This window comes from Dermacentor albipictus, chromosome 6 (assembly GCF_038994185.2).
Source record: "Dermacentor albipictus isolate Rhodes 1998 colony chromosome 6, USDA_Dalb.pri_finalv2, whole genome shotgun sequence".
Taxonomy (NCBI): domain Eukaryota; kingdom Metazoa; phylum Arthropoda; class Arachnida; order Ixodida; family Ixodidae; genus Dermacentor; species Dermacentor albipictus.
In genome coordinates, this window is record NC_091826.1 from 94691678 (window position 1) to 94714051 (window position 22374).

General features: G+C 48.4%; 1 protein-coding gene across 1 annotated transcript in view; it reads right to left on the reverse strand.

Annotated features, from left to right (window-relative positions):
* Nucleotides 1-22374, reverse strand: part of LOC135907492 (calcium-activated chloride channel regulator 1-like) — a 171992-nt gene that overhangs the window by 110043 nt on the left and 39575 nt on the right. The window contains exons 6-7 of the mRNA XM_070541066.1: nt 9247-9361; nt 6467-6694 (exon numbers count right to left, since the gene is read on the reverse strand). Coding sequence (XP_070397167.1) covers nt 6467-6694; nt 9247-9361 — 343 coding nt within the window. The remainder of the gene's footprint in view (nt 1-6466; nt 6695-9246; nt 9362-22374) is intronic.

The following is a 22374-nucleotide window of genomic DNA, read 5'->3' on the forward strand; positions in this document are numbered from 1 at the left end:
AGCAATTTTTTCTAAATATAAACCTACATCGCTTACCTCCAATTCCGGAAAACTACTAGAACATATCATACAGAAGCACATAATTGAATACCTCAAATCGAATAAAATTATCTTGAACATACAACACGGATTTCGTCGTTGTTTCAGCACAGCAACACAACCGGTATAAGTTTCACATGACATTGCTATAAATCTTCATATTGGCAATCGAACTGATGCGCTGTTTCTATACTTTTCCAAAGATTTCGACACGGTTATACACAAGCTGCTGAGTCAACTAAACGCAATTTTAAGTAATCTTCTACTAATCGACTGGATATCTAGCTTTTTTAACTCTCGCTCGCAATTCGTTTAATTTAATTCCACTTTGTCCTCAACGGTGAATGTAACATGAGGTGTTCCACAGGGCTCTGTTCTGGGAGCCTTGTTCAGGACTCACCAGGTCAATGTGCACGCGGCTAAAACGCACGTCAGAAGGCCAGAATGTTCCCAGCGGACTGGCGGTGTGGCGCAGAACTTTCGTTTGCTGGTACTGGACACAAGCCCATGTCCAGCGTCGGACGTCGACAATCATGCGTGGCCACAGGTATCGTGCAACAAGGTGTTTAGTTATGCGATCACCGAGATGTGACAAGGAATGTGTGGCATCGAAAACAGTGCGGCGAAATTGTGACAGAACGTAGGGGCGAGGACAACCTGCAGAGACATCGCAAACCAAGGCAATATCAGAGTCTGGAAACTGGACGTCTTGAAGTTCGAGCCAACTATCCTTCAGTCGTAAAGCCTAAAGTTCGCTGTCCTCTCGCTGTGCTTTAGCCATAGCTACAGTATCGACTGGGTTGTCTGTGCCGCTGACATGACGAATGTCGTTCGTGAATTCAAATATGTAGGCAAGTTAGCAAATCTCACGGGCAGTGTGGGCAGAGTTGGTTGTGGTCAGTGAGGATGTAAATTTGCCGACCTTCGAGGAGGCGCTGGCAATGCCTCATGGCCCAGTTGGCCATCAGCAGTTCACGAGAGAAAGTGCTGTATGTACGCTCGCTTTGACAGAACTTTCGCAAGAAGCATGACACCAGCTGCCACACTCTATGGACCGATTGCTGCAGCATTCTACCAATGGCGACGTCTGAGGTGTTGTACAAACACCTGTAAGCGATGTACAAACAGAGTCGCAATGGCGAAAGCTTCCTTGATGGAACTCGAAGGCTTCTCGGCGTCATCTGTCCAGGAGATGGGACCGTTTGCTTTTATGTGACCGGACAGGAGTGCGTTAAGTGGTCGCAAGCTGATAGCGCAGCGATGAATGAACCGCCAATCATAATAGGTAAGCCCAAGGAATTGTCTTAGTTACTTTGCGCTCGCAGGTAGTGGAAACTGCATTATAGCTTCTACATGAACGGCAGGAGGAGATATCACGCGGGCATCGACGCGATGGCCAAGAAAGTTGAGTGCATTGACAACAAACTCGCTCTTCGCACCATTCACGACTAGCCCGTACTTCCATATTTGGTCAAACACTTGGCGCAAGTGAAGTGCATGATCGTCTGCTAAAGCGCGGAAGACGAGGATGTCGTCGATGTATGCGAAACAGCAGCGCAACCACGGCGATCCTGATCACGAAATCGTTGAAACATCTGTGCGGTGTTGCGCCGACAGAATGGCAACACAAGGTACTCTAGCACGCCAAAGGTCTTCTTATAGCTGTAGTAGCTACGTTGCAAGATTCAAGAGGTATATGGTGGTATGCCTTGCCTTTGTCTATCTTGCTGAATATTGTGCATCCATGCAGCAACGTGGGAAGCCCATAATGCGTGGGATGGGGTATCGATCCGGTGCTGTCAATTTGTTTAGGGTGCAGTAGTCACCGCACGGTCTGCAGTCAACGGTGGGCTTGGGGACCATGTGTAGCGGTGATGGTCATGAGCCAGTTGATGGGCGCACGTATCCGAGCTGGAGCGCATGTTCGAATTCTTGCTGCCGAGCCATCTAGTAACGGTACGGAGCCAGACGATGAGGACTTGCAAGAACTGGTACAACCTAAACCCCAATGTGATGGGTTACGTCATGTCGCACCACTTCTTCAATACAAGGCACACGGAAGAGATCTGTAAACTCTTCGAGAAATGAAGAACATGATGGTGAGGCTTTGGCATGTGCTTGTACGCGCCGCAAGAGTGGCGAACGGGATGTGACGCCTTCAACCGATAGGTTAGTCTCGGAATCCAGGAGACGGCTACGGTGGAAATCGACCACAAGCCTTAAATGCCTGAGTAAATCCAAAAGAATAATTGCTATACGCTTCACGCTATCAAAACGATCCATCTGGGTGTTCTTCGCAAGCCAATGTCAAGGGTGACAGGCTTTTATCCGTAGGCCCATATGTTCGTATTGTTCACGGCGGTAACAGGTGAGGTTGTGAGGCGTCAGTGGAGGTCCCCCAGCGTAGGAGGGATTGCGCACCCCTCTGCCCCAGTGTCCATGAGATAACTCAACTTATTGAAGGTCGGTGACGTGAAATAAGCGGCTGGTGTTCGGCAGAAAAACGCCTGGAGACAACTGATCCACCTAAATGAAAATCTACGATCTATCAAGCCAGGCCTTATAGCGTTCCGAGGTCCCTTGTTGGTTCCTTTAATCGGTCTCTAGCCATCCTCTCGCACCAGCAATGCACCACCACCTAGCGGTCCTTGTGCCAATGCGGTGAACATGGCACAGCCGCTGTGGTACGGTACGCAACTTCATAACGCGCTTCTTCAGCAACTCTTAGCAGACTGCTTTTAACTGGGCAGCCCTCCTAATTTATTACGCTAGATAAATGTCCTTTTCATCGAACCCTAGAAGACTTCATGCATCGAACTTTTTTGTATGTGAGAACATTTCCAATTCTTTCGAATTTTGAGAAACCTTCACAAGAAAACTTACTGTTATCCATAAAGACATAACTTTAAACCACGCAATCTTCGGTCAACCTAGAAACACAAAGATCTCCCCAAACCTCTCCAATTTTCAGCACGTCAGCTCATCGCCTGGGTGAAATGTAGGTGCCGACAGTTTCAAATGATCAACTTACACCTCGGGTGCTTTAGGACCCTGCTAGTCTTAATGAGCGTGCTCGACTAAGCGCATTCCTAATCGTAACACGCAACATCGACGCTTCGAGCAAAATGAGCTTGCGGAAAATTCCTACACCAACACAAAAAACTAAATCTAGGCGCCCGAGCATAGGTTTCCTTTTCTACATCCCACAAAACTCCCTATGATCATGCATATAATGCACTACTTTTGCTCTAACAACACATTTATATTTTTCGTTGTTTCCCTGTGTTCTGCGCCAGTTTAACTAGCTATATCAGTAACTAGCCTGCTATCAGAAGCTGATTTCTTCACCTTATAGATATGATATATTGACTAAAATATTTATTTTCCTTCACAATCATCCACATGTTCACCTAAATATATTATATCGAAAATTGGTGCTGTTATTCTGCACGTTTATCGTTCTTTACCATTGTTCATTTCACTACGAATATGTAGCCAGTGTACTGAAGATACTTTGCATTTTCGATGTCTACTATGTGGAAACAAATATCGTTATAGAGATATACATTTAACGTTCATGCGAAATTAGTTTGTATTAAAATAGTTGCACATATGTACATAATTCATGGTTCATTGTATAAACACAACTTCATTAATCATATGTCTGTCTACTATGTCTAAGAAGTGAGAGTGGAAATATCGTGGAAATATTGAGACTGTAACTAAATAAACAAGTAAATAATCGTTACTTTGTAAAAAAAGTCGCAGTTTCGCCCGAAAGGTGAAGGATCAGTTGCGACAGCAAATTAGTCCACAGCAATGTGAACTTGTTACCGGCCGTATAACATGTTACCGGCCATATAAGCTCGAGAACATAGGCATACTTACACATTTCGAAGCATGCTGTCACGTTTGCAGAAGCCAACGTGAAGATATCTCACTCGATGACCGCCGAAACTCACTGTCAAAACGCTGTTAAGCGCGGGAATGCGGCCGCAGCAGCGAGCGAATAGACCTTCGCGCAGCTGCCCTTATTAACGCGAAGTACGCCGCGAAAGGACAGTGCGGCACGGATTCTGTACTCGTCGCACATAGGTTCAATGATACACCGACCCGGCCGCGTGTATGGAGAACGTATCCTCTTGGCGCAGGGGGGTCAGAGCTGCGCGCCTATTGGCTCTCGCCACAGGCCACTTCCGCTATGATGGCGGCAACCAGGGCCACGGCCTCCGACTTTGCCTCTGAGATTTAGGTTTTGTTTACGCTCCAACGATGGCCTGGCACCACGCTTAATGCGATGCAGCAGAGGGCACTGACACTCATTTGATTAGTGGAGCGCCAGACATTTCCTTTGTGGTGTATCCGAGGAACGTGAAGCAACTTGAAATGCTTCAAGAAACGGCTGTCCAACACTGCGGGAGGGTTGTGTGCAGGCCTTTGACAACGCTACGCCAGCCTTTCGAAAGCCTGGCGATCCAGTTTCAATGACGGTAAAAAAGCACTCGTGTGGAAAGTGGACATGCGCCCCAGCGAGAAGGAAGAAGACGGCGGCTGGATTATGGAGCTATGTGTTGAGGCCACCACAATAACGATGACACAGCAAGCCTCTGTTGCAATTTAAAGTGCATATGTTCCAGAACGCTAGTATGGTCAGGTAAGTCAGGTAAGAGGTATGGTCAGGCAGCAAGAAAGTGCTTATGGTTTGAAGCGCGCTTTGAAGGCTTATGGACGCACACCTGAAAATATATGCACAATTCTCATTCGGTGTGGTATGAACTCAGTAAGTCTGTGCGGCGCGGAATTGTTTTGGACAAGTGCGCGTAACGTATACAGCGTTAAGTCTTACCCGATCGTGCTAGTGTTCTCGGAAATATGCATTTTGAACTGCAACACAACCTTACCGTGTTGTCGTTATTTTTCTCTCAACACATGGCCTCTTGATCACGGGGCCGTCTTCTTCCACTTCGCTGGCGCGTGTCTGCATTACGCATGAATGCTTTTTCAGCGTCGTTGAAAACGGAGTGACGCGGCTTTTGGCATCGAGGTGTAGTGTTGTCAAATGCCTGCACACAGCCTTAGCGCAACGTTGCCCAGACGCTTCATGAAGCATTTCAAGTTGCTTCACGTGCCTTGCATACAGCACGATGCAAGTGATGCGCGCTCCTATCGCCAAACCGGTTTAAGTGCCGACTGCTGCATCAGATAACTGTATCGCGTTCACCGTGGCGGGAGCCCAACGGAGGAGCGTAAGCAAACCTAAATTTTGCCGGCAACGGTGGAAACCGCGTCCCCTGAGGCCGCCATGCTAGCGGAAGTGGCCTGCGGCGAGAGCCAACAGGCACCCAGCTCTGACTGCCCCCCCCCCCCCCCTCCCCCTCATCCCACCGGCGCCTACGGAATGTATTTTCAGTATACGCGGCCGGGCGCGCTCGGCCACCCGCGCTGCCCGGAGTAGAACACGCCTTCCCTTTTCTCCACCCTCCCCTGAAGCTTTGGGCGCGATAAAAGTTCGCACGCTGCCTTCCTGCTTTCCGCGGTTGAGTGCACGAGATTGAGCTGCAATCGCCGGCGCACCATCGCACGCTTTCAACCACATATACACAAACGCGTGCTCGGCAATGCTTTTATCGCACTTGCACTTTTACGGAACCTCACGGCGACAGCGACGCCGACTGCAGAAATGAGCCTGGGCTGTCCACATAATTGCTATCATAATAAAACGCGCGCTACCCTGGCGATCTAACCTTCTGGCAGAGACCTTCGCTTTAAGTCAGCTGGCCGCGGTGTTGGGTGCTTGTAGCGTGCTCGTAGTGAAGGAAGGAGTAATTATGCACTGAACTTACCGCTACCTACCGAACATAGGATTACAATTAATATATATAAACATCCACCCAAATGCTGTAAAAAGCTATTCCTGATGAGTACCTTGTAATACAAGGTTTCAAAATTGTAACACAGGCGAAAGACAGTGTACGAATTCAACCGCGGGCTGTACGACGTGGCAGATGATCTTGCAACTCGGTAAGCAATACAACTGCTGCGCATCGAGATGGAATAATACTGCACAAACAATAGTGCAGAGACCCTAGTTTACCAAGCAAATATGACGGATTTTACCCGGGTGACTGTTGGTTTTGGGAAAGTACATTTCTAATCCCCGTGAGGTATGCCCAAGAAACCCAATGAGAACTCGTGTGTCTGGTCTATTGCGTCGGGCTAGCTACTGCTTTCCGTACATAGAGGAAGCGCTCGCTTTCTTTATTAGTAATTAGAACTACCAGGCCTAAGAAAATGATATTGGTAGTTATCGTTTGAGGCAAACGCTGTTAATTTCTATTGGAATGATTAACAATATCGGTGTTGATAGTGGACATCTCCTGCTTGAATTTTGAAAAGACGGGTAATGGAAGACTGCATAAATGCGTACCTCCAGAGCGCGCTGAAGTCCACACCCTATGCAGGTACGGGCCACCGCCGACATGTTCTTCACAGCATCTCGAAAGCCTTCTACCGTTTGGTGATTGACAGCCATCATGGGGTGCAGGACCTTCGCGACTCTGCTGAACGTGACGATGGCGAGCTGTACGAAGTCGTCGAGCAAAGTCGGGAGGAAGTCGTCGAGAAAATCTTTTAGGGTTTCCAGTCGTTTGTGTGCCTGCAACGTAGACGGCATGAAATGCAGAAATTGTCCGGCATACGCGGTCGTCTAGGAGGGCGGTACGTAATTGATTTAATTCGATTGGGCATCACTATTGCAACAGAAAGTTCCCTACAGAATAAAAAAGAAACGGGGATAGGTCATGCGGCTTAACGAGAAGGACAAAAGGCACCTCTACGGGTAGCTCTAAAGGCAGTTATAGACGAAAAAATCACCGCCCTTTGCAGTCCGTGAAGACGGTCAAAGGCGAAGCTGTGTCAGTTACACCGAGTGGAACACCACGCAAGGAAAACTTCGCAAGCAGGCTGTGCTCTAAATATTTTGTTTCACCATTCTTTAAGCTAATTTTTGCTTTTGCGTGCATGGCGTGGTGTGCATATATTAGGAGTTCTTTTTTTTAAGGTTCTCCCAGTGCTTATTTTTTGCGCGTGAGGTTTCTGCAGCGCACAGCTCTGTACCGACCCTACGATGAGGAACTCGTTCACGAGTCAATTCTCGCTGACGCGCGCGGTAGGCAGCTTTTTCCTGAGGAGTACGCACTACTCGTCGCCTTTCCATAGTTTTACCTGGGATGGAATGTGCGGAACCCCTAATCCAAAGCTCCTCGTAGTGGGCGCAAGGTTCACCGCTGGAGATGCGGGTGCGGCAATTGTTTTGATAATTGACGTCTTTGTGTTTCTTAGTGAGGTTACATGAACATTTGGCTGCGACGGAGAGAACGACGTCAGTGACGGTGTGACGGCAGTCTGCTGCTGTCGTTTGCGTTCGACGTCTCAGTTTACTCTGTGGCGTGGTTAGCAGCATCCGCGCGGTATTGTCGTTTGGGAATGTTCAAAATTAAACGGCTGCAAAATTAAGTCTGTCCGTCACGTAACACAATGAATGACTCATACCCCCGGTATACGCGGCCTCCTCATGACAACAACAGCAAAACTCTATGCTGCAGTGACGACGACGCTCGATTCTTTGCTGCTGATGATGATAGTTTTAGTGAACTCCGACAACGGCGGCACAGGGACCAAATAACCGGCTTCCCTGTAACGCAAGGAGAAATCACACGTCCAGAACAGCGCAATCAACTTCGATGTCAGTACCTCAATAGGAAAAATTAGGGCAGACGTACCAAATGTAGGGTAAATTTAATTTTTTTTTTGTAATCTATACCTTGGCTGCTAAAACTGAGAAGAATTTTACATGACTATTTGTCCAGAGAACGAACACATTGCTCAATAACGTGACCTTCATCCATTCCCACCAAACAGTGAATAGGGCATAATTCACAACTTAGGCCGAAAATGAGAGCAAACACCTGTCAATGTAGCGCCCTGGCGATGCACTGTTCAGCGGCCGCTGGGCCTCATACCCACTACCTCGATATCAGCAGCAGACGACGTCATGGGCACAATTTCCGGCAGCGGTGGTTATTTAACGTGCCCCTTAGGAATAGTCGAGTGCTTACCTTCTGAAGAGTGCCCTGTGCCATGAGACTCCTGCACCCATCACGGGGTCTCACCATCAATCACGTTGGCGCACGTGAAAGGGCCACCGTAAGCAAATGTATTTGAAGGGACCTTACTATGATGTCTATAGAAGGGACATGATGGTTTCGGCACGCTAACTTTAACAATTTCATTTACACTTGCCCACACGACTGCCAAGACAATAAAGTATATTTTTCTGACACATTTAGGAAGTACAATCAATACTCCGCGCGTGTAATGATATATGTAATCAATCATGCGCGCTATCTTCCACTGGTGTCCAGAAACCCTAGTTCCTTCTGCATCAACAGCAATTATGGAAACACATTTCATTCAGCCTTTGTAAAGCCATGAGACTCGACTCGATGACGGTACAGAATTCTGCCTTGTAATCTTCTTTTGATAGTCGTTTCTAAAGTTCTTCGTGCAAATGCTTTGTTTTGCGCCATGAGATATTGTTCTGGAAAACCTCTCCGTGAGGTGCACGGTTCGTAAATTTTGTCGAAACGTTTAGAGCGTGATCCCACATCAAAGGCGAAAGAGAATTTCCTTTTTTCTATCGCATTGAATTATTAGCCTACAGCTTCACCACTATGTAAGCTTCCGCGGCACTGCGTAAAGTCTTAGGCAAGATCAAAGCTCACACTTTTTTGCGCAGAGGAATGGGTGGGTAACTGAGTGCCAGAAAACTGCGTGCTCGCTCTTTTATTTACTCCTAGGGTCGTTCAGTTCGGCCGATGTGCCTGCGTAGACGCTGCTGTGATAGCCTTAAAAGTAAAAGATTACCGTATCGCTGCTCTAGCATGGTAGTTTACAGCCACTTGTATGAGGTACAGGCACGGTACCAAGGACACCGCTTTACGTATACTCGAAAAACAAGATTGCCTAATAAACAAGGTTATTCGAGCTTATATTTCCGCAGAATATTTCATGATGTGAAATTACTGACCAGTAATCGCTTAACCTACCTAGAATATCACTTGAAGTATTCGAACTCGTTCCTTTCAATTCGCGCAGTATTCTGAAAAGTTACTATTATGAAATACCGCAAGGAGCAAAAGCTTTCACCTTCATACTCTTGGAAAGGTCAAGGACCAGGACAGCTCGCAGGCTCGTTCGAGGTTTCATCTGAATTTCATCAAATTCCACCACGACGGGCTTGGACATGTTGGCTGGAGGAAGACTGAAGGCAACGATGAAAACACAGTGCACCTGTCACTTGACAATAATAGATATCGACATTGTAAAATTGTGATAACGGCCAACAAAGGTTAAGGCAGGTGAGTATATGAGTAGGGCCACGGGCATTGTGGCCACCATGGAAAGCGATTTTTTTGCGAACCCTGAGTTTGACTGACTATGACCATGACTATGATTTAGTGGCTGATACTGATATATGCGGCTACTCTCTTGCCGGAAAGGTCACACATAAGAACACAGCACCTTTTCTCACAATTTTTCCTGGTGTCACGGCTGCAGGCCTTGTTTTCTATGGAATGACGCAGTGATGTAAAAAATTATCTATATATATGCTCTTGGAACAAATGTACGTCACCAAGAGCGCGATTCCTCCAACAAAAGAAACCTTTCTAGCCGACTTTCCTAAGTTTGCGGGTTTCGCATATCTCCATTGTAAGTGTATCGCCCAGTAAACTGGTGTAGCGTACAACTCATTATTTCCAGGATCAGCCAGCTTCTAGGTTGCGCGGCGGCCCTGGATACAGCACAGTCTATATGGTAGTCATGTGCTTGGATTTAGGTTCCCTAGCAAACAGTGTCATAGTAAAGGGAACCGATCAAGGAGAAAGTATAATTGACAGTCGCGTGGTTCAGTGGTTGGGGATGAACACGTCTGGTCATCTTCACTGGCAGGCAGGTAATCGTGATGGTTAGGAATGCTGTTGTGCATGGAACGCATGTTGTAAGCGCTCGTATTAATCAGCTTCAGTTTGTGTCATCTGAACACCGATTGGATACATACTTTCTTTTTGCATCGCGTTAAGCGACCGAGCATGCATTAACCTAGAGCCAGCAAATAATTAAACATACTGCCCCTGCATCCAAAATTACAGTTTTGATTAAACTTTTCATAAGCAAGGATACTTCGGTGCACTATTTGGAAAAGCACCTTAAAGGGTTGAAAACGCACATAGACGGGGACAGAGCGAGGAAGAACAGGACACAGCGCTAATGAGCGCCGAGCAGCTTTGTTCCTCACTCTGTCTCCGTCTGTGCAGGCTGTTAACCATTTAGGTTTGGTAAACAGTGCCTGGAGAGTGGTGCTCAATTTTTAGGTCGGCATGTGCCTATGGCTGATTAATTTTTCCCTCGCGTTTTTTACATGTTTGCGCTTGTTTTCTGGCTACGATGGTATTGCTGCATTTATTGGGGTGTGCACAAATTTAGCAAATTTATCTTCAATATAAAACAAGCTGTGGAAGCCAAATTGTTTTGCAAAAAGTGCGCGTCGAACGAGCTGAGCTCGTTCGATGCGCAGCTCGTTCGATGCTGTTACGAACGCGGAAGACTTGGTCACCGAGCGGACGTATGCCCCAATCCTACTGATAAAATCTGCCGGAGTTGCGGCACCAAGAATCCAAAGCAGAATGCCAACTATGTGAAAAAGACCACCCGACTGCGGATAAACGATGCCAAGCAAGGTAACGCATCCCATACTTCGTCAAAAGACGAAGATGGGAACGTGCCCGGAGAGAAGAACAAGTGTAATGCGAAAACTACGGCGATAAACCAAGAAGGCGAAGTACAGCCAGCAGGAACAGAAGAGCCAGATGCAGATCACGCTCCGGCAACCGACCAAGGTCAAGGTCCCGACCCCGCAATGGCAGCCCAATCAAGCCACCACAGACCGTTGGCAACAGCAAGGGCCTGCGACTACACCACCGGACCCCCATCACAGGTGAGCTGGGCTGGCGTAGCTTCCCGGGCGCGCGCGGAATCAGAGGCTGCGCCTAACACTAGAAATAGAGAGTTAGAAAAAGAACTAGCAAAGGTGAAACAAATGATGCTAGAACATCATCAGTGGATTGTCGCTCTAGAAGCAGAAAACAGTAGACTGCGGAAAGAAAACATTACTCTTAAAAACGGGCGGGGTATTACACTAGATATTATTGAGGAAAAAGAGGCAGATATGGAAGAGGCTAACACCCCAGCCAAGCGCAAGGCCACGGACGATAACGAGATGACCACAGTTAAAAAGACCAAGTCCGTTAAATCCCTTGAAAAAATACAGAATGAACTTGAAAGCAAAATTGATGTTCTAGAAAACAAACTAGACATCATAGATACAAGCTCTAAAGACCTGGGTGCGCCAATTACCCAGCAAGTTACACAGGCTATTATGACGCAAATACAACAACAATTTAACGCAATCGCTGCAAAATTTACCGACATTGAATCTCGTATGAAATCCTGGAGACCACAAACCAGTGGAGGCGGCCCCATCAAAACAACCAGTAAACCGTATAATAAACCCTCGACACCAACGGTGGAGGGAGCTGGAAAACTGTAACTGCCGCCATGGATCGACACGACCGCTATACTATCTGGCAATGGAATTGTCGCGGATACAATAGAAAAAGATCCCACTTACAACAACACCTAATCAATAAGGAACATCCTGATGTCATAATGCTACAGGAGCCACACTGTAAGGTCAAATTATCTGGTTGTAGATCATTCTGTAGTGCCGACGGGGAGACGAGAGCTGTCAGCATTCTAGTCAAACGTACATACATGGTCGTTCAGCATGATACAGGCATTGCGGATGTAGACAATATAATAATCCAGTTAATACCTACCAGAAAAAACAATCAAAGTCTATTTCTCCTTAATGTTTATAGTAACCCAAGAAACAAACGTCCTAATTTCCGATTACTTCTCCGCAAGACTCTCACTATCACAGAAGGCAAAGCCTTAGTGATTGGGGGAGTTTCAATGCTCAGCACGCAGCATGGGGATACAAATTTGAAAAGCCCAAAGGTAGGCACCTATGGCTAGACGCACAACAAGAGGGCCTTACCCTCATCACAGACCCCTCAGCATCTACGTGGCGGGGGTCTAGTGTTAGTGTGGACACTACGCCAGATCTCACCTTTACAAAGAACATTAAGGATGCGAAATGGATTAACGCCCAACAGGATCTAGGCAGCGATCATAACATCCTCGAAATCACTGCTAAAACAGGGCCAAGCAAATCTAAGGGCAAACCGCTGAAAATTGTAGACTGGAACAAACTCAGACAAATTCGCAAGAAAGATGATACTATCACAGACATCGTGGACTAGAGCACGCAGCTTAAGCAGGATCTTAACGCAGCCACACAAGTAATCCCCCAGGACGCGCAAATGGAACAGGTAAACAGTAAACTCCTACATATGTGGGAAGCTAAAGAAGGTCTCTTGATGAGATGGAAAACTCTGAGACACAACAGGACGCTCCGACGCAGGCTGGCCCGGCTTAACAGAGATATAGAAGCATACGCACAACAACTCTGTAACCAGCAATAAGAAGCAACATGCACCAATATGGATAATGAATTAGGATTGCCTAGAACGTGGAACTTCCTCAAGCACCTTTTGGATCCCGAGGAAAGTAGAGCCACGTACAGACAAAACATAAACATAATCTTACATGCATATGACCAAACTGAAGCAGCTTTTGTCAATGAGATAGCCGCAAGGTATTTATCTCGGGCTAAGCCAACAATTCACCCAGATTACACAGGTACCAAAAACAGACAATTAGACGAAGAGATAAGCGAGGCGGAATTGAGAGCAGCTCTACAAAAGCTTAACACTTAATCCGCGCCGGGGCTGGACGGAATAACAAAAAAGACGATCCGAAATCTCGATGATGCCTCTCTAGAAGAACTTACCAAGTATATGAACGAATGTTGGCAATCCGGTACAATCCCACAACAATGGAAAACGGCCCAGATAATTCTAATACCTAAACCAGGCAAGCGGCTACAGTTGGAGAACCTGAGACCCATTTCACTCACGTACTGTGTGGGCACGCTCATGGAGCACGTTGTCCTAACGAGACTGACCAACTGTCTCGAGAATAACGCCGTTCGCCCCGCTACAATGTTGGGCTTCCGGAGAAATTTGGCCACACAGGATGCAAAGCTCCAACTTAAGCATCAAATTACAGATGACACCAGTCGGAACACCAAAGCTATCCTAGGATTGGACCTAAAGAAAGCTTTTGACAGTGTTACCCACGAAACAATACTAAATAGAATAAATGAGGTAGGCCTAGGCCAGCGAGTATACAGTTATATACGAGACTTCCTTACCAACAGGAAGGCACACATTAAGATAGGGGACCTTAACTCCGAAGAACTACAGATCGGAAGCACAGGTAGACCCCAAGGTTCAGTAATATCACGGATGCTGTTTAACCTGGCTCTTATTGGATTACCAGCAAAGTCACAGGAAATCGATGGCCTCAATCATACCTTCTACGCCGACGATATCACCCTCTGGGTGAGCGATGGCAAGGATGGACAGGATGAAAACACATTACAACGTGCCATAGAAGCAGTTGAACAATACCTAGCAAAAACCGGACTGGCGTGCTCGGCAGAGAAATCTGAGCTCCTCATTTATGCACTGTCGCGACGTGGCCGAAAACCACGCAACTACGAGGAACGACACAATCCGGAAATTCAGCTAACTACGGCAGAACGTATGCCCATACCCAAGGTTGACAAGATCAAAGCATTGGGCCTCACCATTGAAAGTAACGGCGACAATGGAGAGACCATACGCAAATTCGCCAATATAACATCTCAAATCATGCGGCTACCTAAACGAATAGCCAACAAACATAGTGGGATGAAAGAAGGCAATCTGATTAAACTAGTCCAAGCGTTCATAATAAGCCAAATAGTATACGTGGCACCGTACCTGCAATGGTACTCATCAGAAAAATACAAATTACACTGCTTAATCAGAAAAATCCACAAGCAAGCAATCGGACTCTCCATCACCACCAGCAACGATAGACTACTGCAGCTAGGTCTCCACAATACACTGGATGAGCTAATCGAGGCACGACGAATAGCACAGTATGAACGCCTGTCCAAAACTAAAACCGGCAGGCAAATATTGGATCGCCTAGGTATAAAGTATCATACCCAACATGGCGTCAAAGTAGATATGCCCAGGCACATCAGAGACATGATAACCATCCCTCCGATACCCAAGAATATACATCCTACCCACAATCAGGGTAGACGCGAAAGCAGAGCGCGCAATATACAAAAGAAATTCGGTAACAGCAAGGACACCACATTTGTAGACACAGCTAGATACAGACACAAGCGCGCCTACACAGCAGTGGTGATAAATTACGAGGGAAAATGCACGACGAGCGCTACAGTTAACACGCTACATGCAGAAACCGCAGTGGAAATAGCTATTGCGCTAGTCATAGCACAAACACCAGCAGGCGTGATTATAAGTGATTCCCAGACGGCCATACGAAACTTCGCCAACGGTCGAATCTCCCCAGAGGCACTACGACTCCTGAAATTAGCTAATAACCGCGACAAAAATATCGATCTCATCTGGACACCCGCTCACATACTACCAGACGGAAGCAATGAGGTGGCGCACCGCATGGCTCGAGAACTTACAGACCGAGCCTCGGGTAACCCCACCTCACCGACTACAAATGAGTGGGAGTGGGACGATCGAATGACCGAATTTCACGAGATTACACAACACCATAGATTGCAGAGGCGTACATTCCCGCCACCGCACCCAAAATTAAGCAAAGACCAGTCTGTAGAATGGCGGCAGTTACAGAACAGATCATATCTGAGTCCAGCTATCATGCACCTAATACACCCAGATTTATACCCAACCGACAAGTGCACACATTGCAACTCTAGAGCCACCCTGGAGCATATCCTATGGGAATGTACGGCTGTAATACGGGGTAACGGCGATGCAGCCTCAAACAGCGACAGCCTCCGCGCGCGCTGGGAGTCTGCGTTGCTCAGCTCGGACCTGCAGCCCCAACTCTGGGCCGTCCAGCGAGCCGAGGAAGCTGCCAAGGGCCAACAACCCTTGGCTGAAACATAGGCGGGGTCCAGGCCCACCCCACCAAATCGCAGGGCACTGAGTAAAGTTATTTGAATGAATGAATGAACGTGGAAGCCATACTACTGCACCGACTGTTTTTATGCTGTTACCACCTGAGCTTTGTTATTTGACCAACATGCCAAGCGCTCTCGCACCAGTCGTAAAAGTCAATTGAATTTAACATTCAATCCAGCGCAAAAACAGCACGCCCTGCGTTCCGCGCATATTGTACATGCCACGTTGGCACATGCCAGTAGCCTCAAAGCAGGCCCAAGGTTGTAAAATAGCACGCCTCCTTTGGACAAGGGGATCATCGAGACGCATCAAGGGTAGATGTTCACTCACGCAACGGTGTTCAGCATTCTATAATCTAAACAAACAAGATGATCCCAGCTCACGGATAGAGTACCCTGCTTGAACGTATCATATGAAGCCAACAAACACTGACACCAAGGACAACACAGGGGAAATTACTTGTGCTTAATAAATGAAATAAGGGAACGATAATAAGTGGAAATTAAAGTGGATAAAAAAACAACTTGCCGCTGGTGGATACCGAACCCGCAACCTTCGGATCTCGCGTGTGATGCTGTACCAATTGAGCTACCGCGGCGCCGTTTACCCACACACTTTTTGGGGTATTTACGTGTCCAAATAGCACCCTGGGAGTGTTAGCCAGCGCCACCACTCACAGACCTTGGCTTCGGATGTGGTACGTCCTTTTTGCCACATGCGTCACGAGGACGTTATCTTATTGGGTGGAAGCAACTGCTCAATAAACCCACACTTGCTACCTGAAGGCATCAATGTTGCCGGATTCGAGAACCTCGTTATATATTAACGAGAGTTTGAACATGTCGTTCAAGTGTTATTTTATAATATGGTGCTTGGAATGTGATACCAAGCTCGGCTGATGGCGGACAGGCTCATGTCGTTCCGTGACAATATGGTGCTCCACAACCGCGGACAGCCAATTTATTCTGCTCAGGGTGCAATGCAGCAACGGTATTGATGACCAATTCTTTTACTGATTCCAATACAGTGTTCGAAAGCTTCGCACCCAAGTCGAGTAGCTCCCATGGGGAGACATTAGTATGCAAAGCGACAGGCTTCGCGTTAGTAGTTGGCGCCATTCAGGTGAATACACGATAAAACATCAGATGCGTCACCGATTCGTTCGCCGCGATGCGGTTGACTAGATTGGTGGTAGCGTTTAGAACAAAAGCATGTGTTTGACCATACATGCAAGCGAGGAGTCTCCGTGGCGACAAGTTTCGCTGAACGGCACAAAACGCGCAGATGATTCGAACAAGATCTTACCGGTAATCTCGCGCGCGAACATAACGGGTATCCAGGCGGATTATTCTGTAAGAGTCCACCTAGAAAACTCTCGATCTCAACCGCTACTGATTGGCTGGGGCTGCTCATCTCCTCCTCGCTCGCGCAGCTCCATCCAATCAGCACATCAGCTGCGGCCGAAATGGACAGTCCACAAGGTGGACTCTTAAAGAATACCTCTCCAAATCCCAAACCAAGGCTGCCGAATTCAATTTCGCTAGATAATTTTGTGGTGATGTTGAGGAACAAAGACAGATAGGCGCTTAAACAACAAAGAATGGCATCTGCTACTTCAGGCAGGCAACTGGTGGCGAATACGTGACGCAGACGTAAGAGAGCGCTTTATTCACCTGTAAGCAGGTTTATTGGACGAGTCCAACACACAGGCGGTAGCTTGGAACAGTACGTCGGGAGAACAAGAGGGTGTTCGAGCGCCGATCTCGTGCCCTCCGCGCTTGATGATGATCGGTATGTCATTCTCTTCCTTTCTTCATTACAATTGCCCCCGTCGAGAAAGGTGGAGCCATCCTGGCGATCTAACAGGTGGGGACAAGAGGGTCGAAGTACGGCTTGAGGTTGTCTACGTGAACCACATCACGTCCACGTCGACGACGGTCGCCGTGTAGCGTAAGAGGTTCAATGACGTAGTTTGCGGGAGAAGTACGCTCGATGACGCGGTAGGGACCATGATAATTTGGGAGTAGTTTGGACGAAAAGCCAGGGGCGCGAGGTGGTACAAGCAGCCACACAAGCGCTCCAGGAGCGAATGTTGGGGCAGGAGAGTGGTCATCATCGCGGGCGTTTTTCTGGCGTTGTTGGTCGGCTGTAGTAAAGCGCTTGGATAGTTGTCGGCAATCTTCAGCGGAACGGGTGGCTTCCGACACGGGCGTGCACTCTGAAGCATCTAGTGCGTATGGCGGCAACGTGTCGATAGTGTGCGTCAGCCGGCGAACGTACAGAAGAAAGAAGGGGGAAAACCCGGTTGTGACTTGCATAGCAGTTTTGTACGCGTACGTCACAAATGAAAGTACCATGTCCTAGTTTGATTGATCAGATGCAACGTGTATCGCAAGCATGTCCCCTAGTGTCCGATTATACCGCTCAGTGAGACCATTCGTCTGAGGGTGGAAGGCAGTACACGTCCGATGTGCAATATTGCACTGGTGGAGAAGTGTTTGAATAACATCGGAGAGATATATGCCGCCACGGTCACTCAGGAGTTCGCGAGGAGGACTGTTTCGAAGCCCAAAACGCTTGAGGATGAAAGATGCGACGTCACGTGCTGTCGTCGTGGGAAGAGCAGCGGTTTCGGCGTATCGTGTCAGGTGGTCGACAGCAATGATAGCCCATTGGTTTGCCGCCATGGTCAAAGGTAAAGGTCCATAAATGCCAATTCCAACGTTGTCGAATGGGCGGCCTGGGCATGGAAGGGGCTGTAATGAACCTGCGGCAGGATGCGGTGGTTTTTTTCGTCGCTGACACTCGTGGCAGCCGCGAATGAACTTGCCAAGAAAGCGAAACATTCCACGTCAGTAGTACTTTTTACGTAAGCGTTCATAGGTCTTGATGACACCGCCGTGAGCACACTGCGGGTTGGAGTGAAAGAACGCGCAGATTGTAGAGCGCAGCGTTCTAGGGATAACTAGGAGCCACTTCCTACCATCTGGCGAGTAGTTGCGCCGGTACAAGGGGCCATCACGGATGCTGAAGTGCAAAAGCTTGGCGTCGCAGTGTTCGAGTGGTCGAAAGGGTGGGGGCCTCGGGTAAAACGTCGAGAAGCGAAGCGATCCAGGGATCGTGGCGCTGTGCAGAGGAGATGGTGGCGACGTCAAGAGCTGACAATGGATGGTGTATAGTGGATATGGACGCAGTTTCGGTGGATAGTGGTGACTGCGACAGTGCATAAGCATCGGCATGCTTGTATCTAGAACGATATATAATGCGGATGTGAAACTCTTGAAGTCGAAGAGCCCAGCGGGCAAGGCGACCTGACGGATCCTTCAAAGAAGACAACCAACATAATGCATGATGATCCGTACCTACATCAAACGTGTGGCCATATAAGTAAGAGCGGAACTTGGCAAGGGCCCATACTATTGCCAAGCATTCTTCCCCCGTGACTCAGCCTTGGTAACCTTTCTGCTGGCGTATGCGACGACATCGTCTGCGAACCGAGGCTTTCGTTGTGTGAGAACAGCACCGAGGCCGGCAACGCTGGCGTCTGTGTGCACCTCAGTTGCGGCCGTATGATCGTAGTAACGTGGTATAGGTGGTGACGTCATGGGACAGAGAAGGGCGGAGAAGGCTTGGTCACACTCAGAACACCATGACGAGAGATTGGAGGCGCTGCCTAAAAGTTTGGTCTAAGGCGCAAATATAGAGGCGAAGTTGCGCACAAACCGACGAAAGTAGGAGCACAACTATCTGAAGCTTCGTAACTGCTTTATGGTCGTCGGTTCGGGGACATCGGTCACGGCACGTAGTTTAGCATGGTTTAAAAGCACACCATCCTTTGATATGACGTGACCGATAATTGTAAGTTTTCGAGCAGCAAAGCGGCACTTCTTGAGATTTAGTTGCAGCTGAGTGGTCTTCAGACAAATCAGGACATGGTTGAGGAGTTCGATAAGGGTTGCAAAATATGGCGCAAACACAACAATGTCGTCGAGGTAGCAGAGACACATGTGCCACTTCAAACCCCGTAGAACCGAGTCCATCATGCGCTCGAAGGTGGCAGGCGCATTGCAGAGGCCGAAGGGCATGAAATTGAATTCATATAGACGGTCAGGCTTGACGAAGGCTGTCTTTGAACGGTCGGCATCTGCTAAAGGCACCTGCCAAGACCCGGAACGCAAATCTAACGACGAAAAAAACTCGGCACCTTGTAGACAATCAACAGCATCGTCATATCTGGGTAAAGGTTACACGTGTTTTCGAGTGACCTTGTTTAGGCGCCGGTAATCAACGCAGAAGGGAATCGATCCAACTTTTCCTTTAACGAGAACCACAGGGGATGCCCGCGGACTTTGTGAAGGGCGAATAACGTCGCGTTTAGACATATCCCCAGCATGGTCGGTAATAACTTGACGTTTCGCGGTGGAGACACGGTAAGGGCGTTGTCCCACTGGCGAGTTGGAGCCAGTGTCAATGTTATGAACAATGGTAGAAGTTCGGCCAAAGGCACGTTGGGCAACATCGAACGAGTCGCGGACTGGTAGAGTAGCTGGAGAAGAGCAGAGCGTTCAAATTGTGACACTCCGTCTGCGATCGACAAATCAAATAGGTCGGCAGCTTGCACATCAGATAGATTGAGAGCACTGACGACGTCGATGTCGCCTGCAGCTGAATCTTGCCTCACGGGAAAAATTTGTCCGATATCAATTTGTTGCACGCAACCCTGAGGGGATTTACCTTTAAGCAGTTTGATGGAGTAAAAAGAGGATTTATGAGGCAGAGAGCGCTTGTTCCATTCGAAATAGAGAAGATCGAATAAGGCAGAAGAAGTCGCTTTTGACTTAGAAGGAGGCGTGATGGTTCAAAGATTGCAGCTTCATCAGATATGCCATCGCAGAACACGGGAAGCAAAACAGCTGCTGTCGACGGAATTTCTGTCTCTTCTGTTACGACTAGTTTGTGCGCGGCTTGATGAGTGGGTTTGTAGGACTGGTCACACAACGCGAAGAGCTCAAGTTCAAATCTGGCACAATCAATAACGGTGTAATTGTACGATAGAAAGTACGAGCCAACTACAATGACGTGCCAGCAGTTTGAAAGGACGATAAACTCAACAATGTAGCGCTCTTAAGCGATAATATGTCGAGCAGTGCAGGCAGCTAAAGGCCGAACAGGGTCTCCATTCACTGTACGTAGGAGTATCATGTCAAGAGTTGTGGTCACCTTCCGAAGCTTGCCGCAAAGTGTGACGTCTATAACAGAAACGGCAGCACGGGTATCGACAAGAGCATATGTATGGGTGCCTTCTACATAAACTTCGACGATATTCCACGGCAAAGTTCGAGGCCTTGAGCATTTCGACAGCGCAGTTCTTGTCTCACGAACTGGGGGGGGGGAGGGGGCTAGTTTCCCTCATTTTCAAGGGGCTGGTCGTGGACGCATGGGCGACAAGGAGCGGCGATGGGGTGAAGGTGGGCAACGAGATGTGGGTTGCGGGTAGTCACGTGAAGACGTGCTTGTTTGGGGACTCGGATTTTCATAACGAGAGCGGGGACGACCTATGTAGTTCGGTGAACGGGTGTCTGAGTCTCCTGTTGCGCGACGGCCGCAGAATCGGGCGATATGAATAGGGCCACCGCATGCAAAACACATCGGCCGGTTGACGTGCGTTCGCCAGGGATTTGCAGTGATGGGAGCAGCCCATGTCACGGACAGCTGAATTGGGGCTGCAGCATACGGCACACCATGGGACGGTGAGGGCTGTTGAAGCTGCTGCCACTTTACTACCTCAGCGTAACTAAGAGGCGCGGCGACCGGTTGCTGCTGAATGGGCACCGACATGGCCTCAGAAATCTGTTCTTGGATGACGTGTCCAAGCAAGGGAACCAACCGGATTGGTCGCTGCAGTTGTTGCTGCTGTGGGAGCTCCTGACGCTGAGCAAACGGCAGGAGCGACAACTGACGGGCCACCTCCTCACGCCCCATTTGTTTCATTTGTGCGAGAAGGTATAACGGGTCAGGCACGATGTCCAGTGCAGCGACTGGTTTACTGTACGTGTGAGATGAATGTCGGGTGAGAGCCCACTGCCTTCTCAATTCGTCATAGCTGCGCCACCGAGTTACCACTTCAGACACAGCGCCAGGAGACTACGGAAGAAGCATTTGAAAGGCATAGTCGTCGACACCCTTCATAATATGCTGTATTATGGCACTTTTGCTCATTCATGCATCGGCGCGCCTGCAGAAATCGATTATGTCTTCAATATAGGCAGTGAAAGTTTCATTTCGTTCCAGTGTCTGTGTGTGCAACCGTTTCTCGGTGCGTAACTTCCGCATGGCAGCGCGACCAAAAATGGCAGGTATTGCCTCTTTAAACGGGCACCAGTTCTCAAATTCTGATTCCTGGCTCGTATACGACAGCTTCGCCACGCCAGCCAGGTAAAAGTTCGCGGTACTCATCTTAGCAGTGTCATCCCACTTGTTGGGTCCACTAACTTTTTCGTAGGCCGACACAGCCAGTCCGCGACGTCCTGGTCTTCCGTGCCCGAAAATACTGGGGGGTCTCGCTGGCGAACCAGGCCGTGGCAAACGGTGGCTGTGAGACATGGTGGTGACTGGGCAGCGTCAGTTTGCATGGTCGAGTGCAATGTGCGGCATTGGAGTTCCAGGGTGCCGGTCATATGCCTACCCAGCACGATCCACCAAATGTAAGGGAGAACCACATGGTGGTGTTCGAGCACCGATCTCGTGCGCTCCGCTCTTCATGATGATTGGTATGTCATTCTCTTCCTTTCTTCATTACACACTGTTTATCTACCCTACCCGCCGCCGAGGACAAGTGGCCCAACGGTACTCTATGCAAAGGTGAATTCTACGGGAAGCGTCTGTTTGATGGCGCTCACATTCAGGGCGATTCCTCCGCCTTCTTTTACACCAGACTCTCAGGACGAGACATGCCGTGCTACGGAGTAAGGTTGAAGTAAGTTATGCACGCGTGGTGCTTATGTCGAGTACCACACACTGACGGCGGCCTCTCTGTCAACCAAAGTCTGAGCTGTTGTCCCGAACATGC